This window comes from Chiloscyllium plagiosum, unplaced genomic scaffold, assembly GCF_037043375.1.
Source record: "Chiloscyllium plagiosum isolate Xiang-an unplaced genomic scaffold, Cpla_swu_hap1 HiC_scaffold_25, whole genome shotgun sequence".
Taxonomy (NCBI): Eukaryota; Metazoa; Chordata; class Chondrichthyes; order Orectolobiformes; family Hemiscylliidae; genus Chiloscyllium; species Chiloscyllium plagiosum.
In genome coordinates, this window is record NW_028270163.1 from 10,588,832 (window position 1) to 10,601,190 (window position 12,359).

The following is a 12,359-nucleotide window of genomic DNA, read 5'->3' on the forward strand; positions in this document are numbered from 1 at the left end:
AATGTGACATGCTGCATCTTGGAAATGCAAATCAGAGCACGACTTATACACTTAAATGGTAAGGTCCTCGGGAGCGTTGCTTAAGAAAGAAACCTTGGAGTACAGGTTCATAGTTTCTTGAAAGTGGAATCGTAGGTAGATAGGATAGTGTAAAAAGGATCTGGTATGCTTTTCTTTGTTGGTCAGAGCATTGAGTATGGAAGTTGGCAGTCATGTTGTGACTGTACAGGCCATTGGTTAGGCCACTTTTGGAATACTGCATGTAATTCTGGTCTCCTTCCAACCGGAATGATGTTGTGAAACTTGAAAGGGTTCAGAAAACATTTACAAGGGTGCTGCCAAGGTTGGAGGATTTGAGCTGGGAGGGGCTGAACAGACTGGGGCTATTTTCCCCAGAGGTGGAGGGGTGACCTTATAGACATTTATAAAATCATGAGGGGCATGGATAGGGTAAATAGACAAGTCTTTTCCCTGGGGTGGGGGAGTCCAGAACTAGAGAGCATAGGTTTAGGGTGAGATGGGAAAGAATAAAAGGGACCCAAGGGGCATCTGTTTCACAGAGGGTGGTGAGTGTATGGAATGAATTGCCAGAGGAAGTGGTGGAGGCTGGTATAATTACAGCATTTAAAAAGGCATCTGGATATGAATAGGAAGGGTTGAGAGGGATATGGGCCAAGTGCTGGTAAATGGGACTAGACTAAAGGTAGGATATCTGGTTGACAAGGACAAGTTGGACCAAAGGGTCTGTTTCTGTGCTTCATTTAATTCTGTTTCTCTTACAATGTTTATCCCAACAAACTTTCACATTTTTCCACCTTTACAATATCATCAACTCCTTTTTGTGAAGCCAGCTGCCAAGTATTCATTAAGGACTTACCTACATCCTCCACCTACACACACAGGTTCCCTACTAAGTCCAAGTCTTCTGCAAATCACCTTGCTCTTTGTATACTTCTAAAATCTGAATTTTCCTCAAATTTTACTTGCCAATATTTTACCCTTACTTTACCGTCTGGGCACCTTCTTACCCAGTGGACATTTACATTCTGCTGTCCTACTCAACTTGATGGAAAAATGCTTACCCTTAATGCTCAACACGGGTGATGTTGAATAAGAACAATTCATTGTCAAACTAACAACTGATTGAATACCAAGATTTTCATGAACTGATAAAGGTCTTTTAAAAATAAAGGCAAAACATTCACAATTGGCCGGTTTCACAAAATCAACATGAAACAAAAGCCAGCCTGAAGTTAATATTTTAAACAAATTGAATGGAAACTCAAATCAGACATGAAACGGCTCTCATCACCAGTTTTGATTTATGCCAGTGTAGAAATTTCCAGGCTGGATATGAAAAACCAACTTGAATTATTGAGTTCAAATACATTGTTTTGTGTATTTCCACGAGGTCAATCTACTTACACTTCAAGCAATTGTTTGCGGCAGAGCAACGGAGATGGATTTTAGACTGCAGAACTACAACCAGCTAGAGAAAGTGCTCTCAGCCATTCAAGGCTGGAAGTGCTAGTTGTAACATGGACATAAGAAACCTCTGGCCACGATCTAAAGGAACAATTGAAATATCTCCGGCTTGATTCAATGTACTAATTAAATAACTGAAGCCTCAAGTTATAAAAGGAAGGACACTTTAAGAACTTGGAATTGTAGATTCATCTTCCTTCAGCACCGGACACCATCGCTTTAACCTGACATGTGTGCTTGATGTGATTATTCTTCTCTGGGTTGGAGATTAAAAACTGATCTTTCACTTACAGGAAAACCTTATAATTAGCCTTTAAATCACAGTAGAAATGGGGCAATTTTGATTAAGTACAGGCTCATGCTAAAGGAATTTAAATTTTTGTTGTGGTCAACCAGAGTGAAACGAGTAGCAAAATTCACCCCTCAATTCGTCATAAGGTCCTTCAATCCCGTCCTCAAGTGGAGGCACATTGTTCTAACACCAACTTACCACAGCACTTCCACAAACCTGTATCACCCTACCTTAAAACTGTGTTAGCCAGTATTGGTGTGGTGCAGTACAATGTTTTACATAGCATAATTTACACCTTCTACCTAGACGTGTCCCAGTTATAATGATAATTGGAATCGTACACTTACAGCCTCTGTTTTTGCATTTTTCGGAAGAAATCTGCTTTACTTTCTTCAATTGGTGACCCATAGTAGTCCCAGTCTGTGACCGCCCCTTGGGTTAATTGCCAAATGAGACTACAGGTCTTAAACCAATCATCTGAACATATCTTCTGACAGCTACAACAGTTTATTCAAATCAATACTGTCATTCCACTTTCATCTTTTACCTCACTGCTCATCTCATCTAAAGACCTGTAATCAAGAGCATTAAGCCTCCTTCACTATCTCAACCTTCTTTTTGCAAGAGAATACAAACCTAGTTGATGCAACTACCTTCAATTTAACCCTTGCAATCTCATTCTGGTGGATCTCTGTCCACACTTAAAAGCTAAAAAATGCTCCCAAGATACAAGGGCCAAAATTAAATACAGGACAAGACACTACAATCTGAGCTCTGCAAAACAACTTCCAGATCTTAGTATTTCTGTATATCAACTAAAGACATTATATTTGGTACATTTCCATTGGCTTTTAGTAATTTATGTACTTGGACCCCGAAATCTCTCTCTCAGGGAGACAGTTCCAAGCTTCTTGCTACTTAACTTATAGTCTGATCTATCATAGCTTAATGGTGGACAACTTCATGCTTTTCTACAATCAACTCAATTTACCATTCTTTTGCCCACTAAAAATCTAGCCATACTCTATTGCAATTCTCCCATCTACATTATTTACTGTTCCACTCAATGTTGTCAGCAAATTTCAAAATAAAACAGTGCTCTTCCCCTTCATTCAAGTAATTTACCAATATGTTGAAATGCTGAGATCCTTCGGTATTATCATTTGTAACATCCTACCAAAGTGGAGTATGAATCCATTGTGCTATTCTTGATACATTATCTTCTCATTCTCTATCCATGCCAACAGGTTGCCTCCAATTCTATGCATTCATCTTTGTTAGCAAGATTTTCTGTAGAGGTTCGCCAAATCCCTGCCATAGCTCCATACAAGCCACATCCATAGATATAACCTTTTCTACATGTTGGAACCCCAGAAGTAGGTTCATTAGAATTTACCCATCACAGAAACAGTTCACTGTTCAGTCAAATCCATTTCTGTCCAATGTTCATTTGCACTGAACTTCGTGTATTACAGACTTCCATAACTTTCTCAATTGATTAGACCAATTGGCTTGTGAAACCATCAATTTGATCTCTCCGACACTTCAACAGTTTTAAAATCAGTTTCAACAGTATTGGCAGTTTTAAAATCAAAAAGACAATTTCTGAATCAATTTAATTTTTCAAAAGTTTCAATATTTTTAAATGTTTCATAGAGTCAGTTCATCTGGGGAACAGAGCAATAATAGAGCAAACCAATCGATAATAAAAAGCCCTATATCTGACACTTATGATGAAGGAAGAGTCACTGGTGACACAATCAAAATCTAGGACTCTGATCGGAGGAAGTGATCAACTATCTGCCCATCAACAGATCTTACTGAGCATCTGGTATAATTACAAACACAACTCATTTGGTAAGATCAAGAAATGGCTGGAAGCACTGCAGGGCCCTGATTTCTGGCAACAGTACTGAAATAAAAAAAGTGTTCAAGAACTTGCCATATCCCTACTCCAGTTGTTCCAATACAAGAGAAACAGAATCAACGCACAATAAAAAAAGAAATTGCCTGGTATGTCCTGTACACAAAAAAAGGTCAAATCTAACCTAATCAGATCAGTGAACCATGGATGACAGGAAAAATTGTACAACCAGCAAGAGGAAAAGGGAAGCGTTCATAAGGTCTAGGCAGCTAAGAACAGAACGGGCCCTGGAGGAAAATCGGAAGAGTAGGACCAGCCTTAAACGAGGAATCAAGCGGGCTAAAAGGGGTCATGAAATAGCTTTAGTAAGCAGAATTAAGAAGAATCCCAAAGCATTTTATTCTTATACAAGAAGAGGGAAAGGATTGGTCCACTAAAGTATAATGAAGGAAGGCTGTGTGTCAAACCGGAGAGAATGGGTGAGATTCTGAATGATTACTTTGCATCAGTGTTCACTGATGAGAGGAACATGATGAATGTTGAAATTAGAGATAGAAGTTTGATTCGTCTGAATCACGTTGACATAAGTAGGGAAGATGTGTTGGGTAGGCTAGAGATTATTACGGTGGACAACTCCACAGTAACGGGATGGGATCTATCCCAGTTTGCTGAGGGAGGCGAGAGAGGAAATAGCTGGGGCCCTGACCAATACCTTTGTGGCATTCTTAAACATAGGTGAGGTGCCGGAGGACTGGAGGGTTGCTCATGTTGTCCTCTTGTATAAGGAGGGAAGTAGGGATATTCCAGGTACCTACAGACCAGTGAGCCTGACGTCAGTGGTGGAAAAGTCGCTGGAGAAGGTACTGAGGGATAGGATCTATTTATATTTAGAAAAGAATGGGCTTATCAGTGATAGGCAACATGGTTTTGTGTTACCAACTTTATAGTTCTTCGAGGAAGTGACCAAGTTGATAGATGAAGGAAGGGCTGTTGATGTCATATACATGGACTTTAGTAAGGCGTTTGATTAAGGTAGACTAATGGAGAAAGAGAAGTCACATGGTGTGCAGGGTGTTAGCTAGGTGGATAAAGAACTGGTTGAGCAACAGGAGACAGTAGTAGTAGTTGAAGGGAGTTACTCAAAAGAGAAAGGTGACCAGTGACGTTCCACAGGGATCACTGTTGGGGCCACTACTGTTTGTAATATACATAAGTGATCTGGAAGAGGGCACTGCTGGTATGATCAGCAAGTTTGCAGATGACACGAAGATTGGTAGAGTAGCAGAAAGCATAAGGGACTGAATACAGGAGGATATAGACAGACTGGAGAGTTGGGCGGAAATGTGGCAGATGGTTTTCAATCCAGACAAATGTGAGGTAATGCATTTGCGCAAAACTAATTCGACAGCGAATTATACAATGAACACAAGAGCCTTGAGAAAAGTTGATGGGCAGAGAGATCTGGGAGTGCAGGCCCATTGCACCCTGAAGGTTAATGCACAGGTTGATAGAGTGGTCAAGGTGGCATATGGTTTGCTTGCCTTCATCAGACAGGGTTTTGAATATAAGAGCTGGCAGGTCATGTTAAAATTGTACAAGACATTGGTTGGGCCGCATTTTGAATACTGTATACAGTTCTGGTCGCCACATTACCAAAAGGATGTGGACGCTTTGGAGAGGGTGCAGAGAAGGTTTACGAGGATGTTGTCTGGTATGGAAGGTACTAGCTACGAAGAGAGGTTGGGTATGTTAGGTTTATTTTCATTAGGAAAAAAAAAGATGATGGGGGGGGGGGGGGGACTCGATTGAGGTTTATAAAATCATGAAGGGTATAGACAGGGTGGATAGAGACAAGCTTTTTCCCAGGATTCAAACAAGAGGTCACGCTTTCAAGGTGAGAGGTAGAAAGTTTAAGGGGGATACACGCGGCAAGTACTTCACACAGAAGGTGGTGGGAGTTTGGAACGAATTGCCAACAGAGGTGGTAGAGGCAGGCACGGTAGATTCATTTAAGATGCATCTGGACAGATGCAGGACTAAGTGGGGAGCAGAGGGATACAGATGCTTAGGAAGTGACTGACAGGTTTAGACAGTATATTTGGATCGGCTCAGGCTTGGAGGGCCAAAGACCCTGTTCCTGGGCTGTAAATTTTCTTTGTTCTTTAACCCAGTCAATTTCCCATTAGTGAAGTGATGGAAGGTGTTATCAACAGTGCTATCAATTAGCACTTGCTTAACAGTAACCTTCTCACTAATGTTCACTTTGGGTTCTGCCACAGCCATTCGACTCCTAACTTCATTACAGTCTTGATTCAAACGTGGACAAAAGAAAAGCTGAATTCCAGAGGTGAAGTCCAACACCATGCAAAATTTACAGATAACACTTACCTTGAAGCTGATGACAATTGAGCAGTTTATTCTCACCAGTCACATTTCACTTGATTCACTGATTTAACTTTCCAAGCTTACAGCTGTTGCTGATTGCATTAGGAAACTGACTTTTTAAGCAACAAAAAAAAACTTTGCTTCATGATTATTGGACTGAATTTTCAGATTTTTGTCCTGCAGCTCCACTTATTTGATGGAACTCCTATCCTAACAGCATTATGGGCAAACACACAACATTTAGACTGCAGCAGCTCACTACAACCTTCTCAAGAAGAACTTCGTACAGGCAATAAAAACTGACCCAGTGATACCCACATTCCACAAGTGAGTCTTAAAAATAAAGTAGTTGCCTTCCCCAATCCACGTGGATTGCGGTTTCACCAAGGCTCACTGACGCAATCCTTGGTTGGACAGTGGCTTGACATAATTTAAACCTCATCTCAAATTCAGATCTCACATTCAATTTTTTGACCAAGGTTATAAGTAGGCTTTGAACAGAATGATCCTACTGGAATCTGAGTGGAACATCACTGGTTATTAAATCAGTAAGCGAGTCTCCATAGCACTGCTCAAGATTCCACCAATCATTTTACTTATTTTTCACAATAGGCTGGCTAGGCAGTGATCATATTTGGATTTTTGTTGACAGTTTTGTAGCTGGACTTTTTTTGTTTAGGGACCTAGGCAGTTACAGAGCCCAAAGTTAATATGTCAAAAGATAAGATTTTAGTCAGGCACACAGCCTACTTTAAGAAATTCTGACCTCAAATGTATTTTTCATTTGATATTTAGGAAAATCTATAGGAATAGATTGGCCAATAGAAAGCATAGGAGACTAAATATCAAAGGAGTAAAACAAAAAAAAACTTACCCTTGACCTCTGCATTGGATTTTCAAAATCTGTGCCTTCAGGTGCCAAACACAACCAGCCTCCGTAAATAGGTTTAGCCTATAAACAAAAAGCAGTAAAAATAGGCTATCAATATTTTTCCAATTTAAATTTTGAAGTATGGAAAATTGGAATGATCAAGAATGATCAAGGTCTATCAGCTAAACATAAAATTTGAAATAACAGCAAATAAATGGATTATAGACACTGCACAGCTATAGTAGACAAATTGAACACCTAGCAACCAAAACAGATTAGAGTTATAATGTTAACTTTATCACATTCATTATCAGAACGAAAACATAAATCACTTGGAAAGTCTTTGAGGATGCCCAATAAAAACAGAAACATACCAATAAGTTTTTTTGTGCTAGCAAATGTTTAAGTAATGCTGAAAGAAAAAGTCACATTTTGGCAAAGATTTTCATCTTGACCTCAGACATTATACAAAAGTACTAACTCCACGAAAGACAAACATCTAAACTGCAAGAAGAGTGCTGAGTGGTAGACAAATAGATTCTACTTAGAACTGCAATGGACAATACACCTATTTATGCTGCTTGACAATTAACTGCCAGGCTTAAAATTTTAAACCAGGCAGTTGACTTTTGATTTCTCAGGGCAATGCCCTGAGCAATGAACAGGTGTCACTGATTGAGAAGAAACAGGCACAGTGCATGCATATGTTCTGTCTGCAAAGAACAGAATCTTGTGTAGTAATATGTTTAGCTTCCAGTACACATGCCACAATGTCAGCATTACAGACAAACAGGCTGACAAGTTCAAATTGGTTGTTAGGGTAATTCCATGTACATTCAAGATTGTCCAGCAAATGCTGTTGAATTGCAGAATCACATTAAATACTAGACAGTGTTGTGCATTTTCTAGTGCTTCTGCTTGCAACAAATAAAGCACTGAAAACAGAAAAAAATAACACACTTTTTGGTACAATTCACCAGTGTTTGGAACATATAGCCTAGATTCCAGACAAATACCAGCACTAAAATTCATATACCACATTACTCACCATTGTAATAGGCAAAATGTCTTATGGACATAATGGCAACGTCTTGATAGTAGTAAACACTACTTGTGTCGCTACTGCACAGTATCAGTGTGAAACAGTAAGTTTGACCCATGTTCAAACTTTTTAGATACCTTACTCCACAGTAGACGGAGCACCATTCAAGACAGTAAATCCTTGGGCCCTAGTAAGAGTTTGCACAATATACAATGAGAAATCTAATCAGGGTAGCCATCATCCTGCAGGATACACAATTTCAGCATCATGTTTGCCTGGTGGACAAATAGCTCAGGCCCTATAAGTGACAAATCAATTTATAATCATAACGCTAATAAAGGTCAATCAATCATGCAGCACATGGAACTGTAAGAAAGACAACATTAATACTGATCACAAAAGGCAAGCTGCAGTAGACAGAACTGTACTCAATTCAAAAGTAAAAATGTGCAACAATTTGCTGGTTCATTTTGCAGGGCAATACCCTAATCAAAGTCAACCTGCCTAATTCAATATTTATATATTCAATTAAAAACAATTTTTCTAAATCAACTTGTTCAGAGATGATATTACACATCTCTGAAGCAGACTGGACTTGAACCCAGGTCTCCCATTCCAGGAGCAGCTCCACCTGGTTCAAAATTTAAAGAGAGCCTGGCTACTAACTGACAATTAGTAACAAACAGGTGCATGTCCATGGCAAAAATCACTACCATTCAGTCCAAATGATAACCAATCAACACAAGTTGGTTCTCTCCTCGAATGCAGCACAAGTTGGTTCTCCCTCAAATTTGTATTTTTACAATACAAACTGATGAGTGCAAAATGAAATGCTTTGACAAAATTAATCTTGTTCAACATTCTAAAACATACATGACACTTAGACACAGTTAAGATAATACATAAAAAGTTTCAGAAATTTCAAAGTCAAGGCATAAATATTTAAAAAGGATATTGAAGGCAACAAGACAACAGAATCTTATACAAAATGAAAAACCTCAATTATGCTAATTACATGGTAGGATGATCAAGTTTGTTAACTTAGACAGCCATAAATAATTGGCAATATTCTTTGCTTGCAAAAGTTAGTAATTTTATCCAATTGTGACCAATGGTGTTCCACAGGAATTGGTTCTGGGTCCTTTTTTGTCTGTCATTTATATAATTGATTTTGATGAGGACATATAAAGCATGGATAGCAAGTTTGCAGATGACACCAAAAAATGATGGTATATTATGGGACAGCAAAGGAGGCTAAGATTACAAAGAGATCGATTGGGTCAATGGACTGAGGATAGACAAATGGAGTTTAATTTGGATAAGCGTGTATTGTATTTTGGTAAAAACAAATAATGACAAGACTTATATAATTAAGAATATGGCCTTAAGCAGTATTGTAGAACAGAGAGACCTAGGGTTTAGGTACATAGTTCTCTGAAGTTTGCATCACATACTGGTAGGGTGATTAAGAAGGCATTTAGCACGCTTGCCTCAGACTACTGCGTATAGGGGTTAGGCTATCATGTTGAGGTTGCACAGGATATTGTCTTCTCCAGAAGAGGCCTTGCCAATGTCCAGTTCCGCCCACCATGTTTAGGAAGGATATTATTAAAGCGGGTTCAGAAGGAATTTATAAGGAATTTATCAGGACGTTGCAGGGATTGTGTTGGGGGGGAGGGGGGGTGGATTTTAAGAAAAGGCTGTGATTTTTGTCACTGAAGCATACAGGGTTGAGGGGTCACCTTGGAAGTTTATACAATCATGAGTGATACACAAATAAGGTGAATGGCAGGGAGGGGGATTTCAAAACTTGGGAGCATATTTTTAAATGTGAGAGGAGAGAGAGTTTTACGAAAGACAAGGTTTTTTTTTTAAAAAAACACAGGAAGTGGTTTGTGCATGGAATGAACGGCCAGAGAAAGGGGTGAATGCGGGTACAGTTACAACGTTTAAAATATATTTAGATATGTCCATGAATAAGAAATGCTTGCAGGGATCTGGGCCGAGCTGGGATTAGTTTAGTTTAGTTTGGAATCACGATCAGCATGGAGTGGTTGGACCAAAGGGTCTGGTTCAGTGATGTATGATTATATAAACTCAACAGTCCATCCAGTGAAAGTACTTCAGCAAGACACTAGAAATCCTTTTCCTCGATTTCCCCCTCCACCCCTCCCCTCACAATATATTACTTCACACTTCTCCAAGTTGAATTTCATTTGATACTTTTCTCCTCACTATTAAGTCACACAGCCAACTTAAGTCACAAACATTTTGAACATCCCCACTCTCCTACATTTACAATCAAATTCAATACACTACATAAAGCAGATGTAGATCTGAACCCTGCAGGATCTGACTGGATAAAAGTGTCCAAATACTCTGTTTCAGTGGCAAGGAACAGTGTTGTTTCCAGCTTGCTATATTCCCAAGATTCTGTGGGCTTGCAAGTTTTGAGAAGACATGTTGCTCAGGTGGAGGTTTGCTCGCTGATCTGGAAGGTTCGTTTTCAGATGTGTCGTAACCAGACTAGGTAACATCATCAATAAGCCTCCAGATGAAACACTGGTGGTATGCCCTACTTTCTATTTATTGAAACCTAAACCACAAATAGAAAACGGGCCATACCACCAGGGCTTCATCCAGAAACTCACTGATCTTGTTACCTAATTTGGTGATGAAACATCCGAAAATGAACCTTCCAGCTCAGCAAGCAAACCTACATCCAGATTTTATGGGCTTTTATTTCTGAAAGATTTTCAGAAGTTTGATAAAGTACCTACCACACAAGTATATTATAACTCTTCTCCAGAGTGGCCAGGACATGAACTTTGACCTTTGGCCCAGAGGTAAAGACATATCACTTTGCCATAAGACAGCCTTTAAAGCATAAGCAACATCCAAACACCGACTAAATGGGAAAGTTATCAAACAAAATGAGGGTAGATGCGGTAATGAGAACAGATGGAGACTGTTTGAGACAGAAAACCGTATTAATAAAATGGGTCACTTTTACAAGTTGTCAAGCTGTAGCTCGGAGGGTACCACAAAGATCAGCTCTTCGTTCTGAGCTGTTCACGATGATATATTAATGATTTGGATGGGAGGATAAAATGTAATATTTCCAAATTTGCAGATGACAAAACTAGGTGGGAGTGAGGAGCATACAAAAATTCTTTACAGAGATGCAGAAAAGTTGAATAAGCAGGTAAGATCCCATAAGATGGGACATAATTGGTTAAGTACTATGGTATCGACTTTAGCAGAAATAGCAGAGGTAAATAGTATTTCTTGAATGGTGAGACATTAGGAACTTTTGATGCCTAAAAGTGACCAAAGTGTTCTTGCTCACAAGTCACTGACAGTTATGTTTCAGGACCAGCAAGTGCCAATTGCCTAACACTGGTGAAGCTGCGTCTGGAGTAACGTGTGCAGTTCTAGCTCCCTTGCTGAATGAAAAACATACATGCCACTCAGGCAGTGCAGAGCTTCATTAGAAGCAATTCTCCACTGATGATATACTGAGGTGAAACAGAAAAGGGCCCTATTCTCGAATTAAGAATGGGAGGTAATCTTATTGAAACTAAAACTTTCAAAAACAAAAGGGGCTGACATGCAAGGTGCAGAAAGAAGGTTTCCCCTGGCTGTGGGGTCATGATTCAGGTGACAGAATGTGATAACATGGTGGTAAACTCTTCTGTTAATTAACCAAACACTTAAAGCTCACCTCACCTCGTAATCTGACAGAGAATTCCCAAGTTCCAATAAGAAATTAATATCAATTTATTATTTAATTCTAAAAGTGAACATTAAACTACTCAACTCCAAGCATCCATATCTGGATGTAGGTTTGCTTGCTGAGCTGTCAGGTTCATTTCCAGATGTTTCATCACCATACTAGGTAACATCTTCAGTGAGCCTCAGACAAAGCACTGCTGATAATTCCTGCTTTCTATTTATATGTTTGGGTTTCTTTGGGTTGGTGGTGTCATTTCCTGTGATGAAGTCACTTCCTGTTCTTTTTAATCAGGGTGGTAGATGGGGTCTAACTTGATGTATTTGTTGATGGCATTCCAACTGGAATTCCATGTTTCTAGGAATTCTCGTACATGTCTTTGTTTGGCTTGTCCTAGAATGGACGTGTTGTCCCAGGCGAAGTGGTGTCCTTCCTCATCTGTATGCAAGTGAGACAGGGTCATGTCGTTTTGTGGCTAGTTGGTGTTCATATATCCTGAAAGCTAGTTATCTGCCTGTTTGTCCAATGTAGTGTTTGTTACAGTCATTGTACAGTATTTTATAAATGTCATTAGTTTTGCTTGTTGTCTCTAAAAGATCTTTCAAGTTCATTAGCTGCTGTTTTAGTGTGTTGTTGGGTTTGTGGGCTACCATGATGCCAAGGGGTTGAGTAGTCTGGCAGTCATTA

At 39.4% G+C, this 12,359-nt stretch overlaps 1 protein-coding gene across 1 annotated transcript in view; it reads right to left on the reverse strand.

Annotated features, from left to right (window-relative positions):
• Positions 1-12,359, reverse strand: part of mpripb (myosin phosphatase Rho interacting protein b) — a 333,783-nt gene that overhangs the window by 274,678 nt on the left and 46,746 nt on the right. Inside the window, exon 2 of the mRNA XM_088000357.1 lies at positions 6,901-6,978. Coding sequence (XP_087856483.1) covers positions 6,901-6,978 — 78 coding nt within the window. The remainder of the gene's footprint in view (positions 1-6,900; positions 6,979-12,359) is intronic.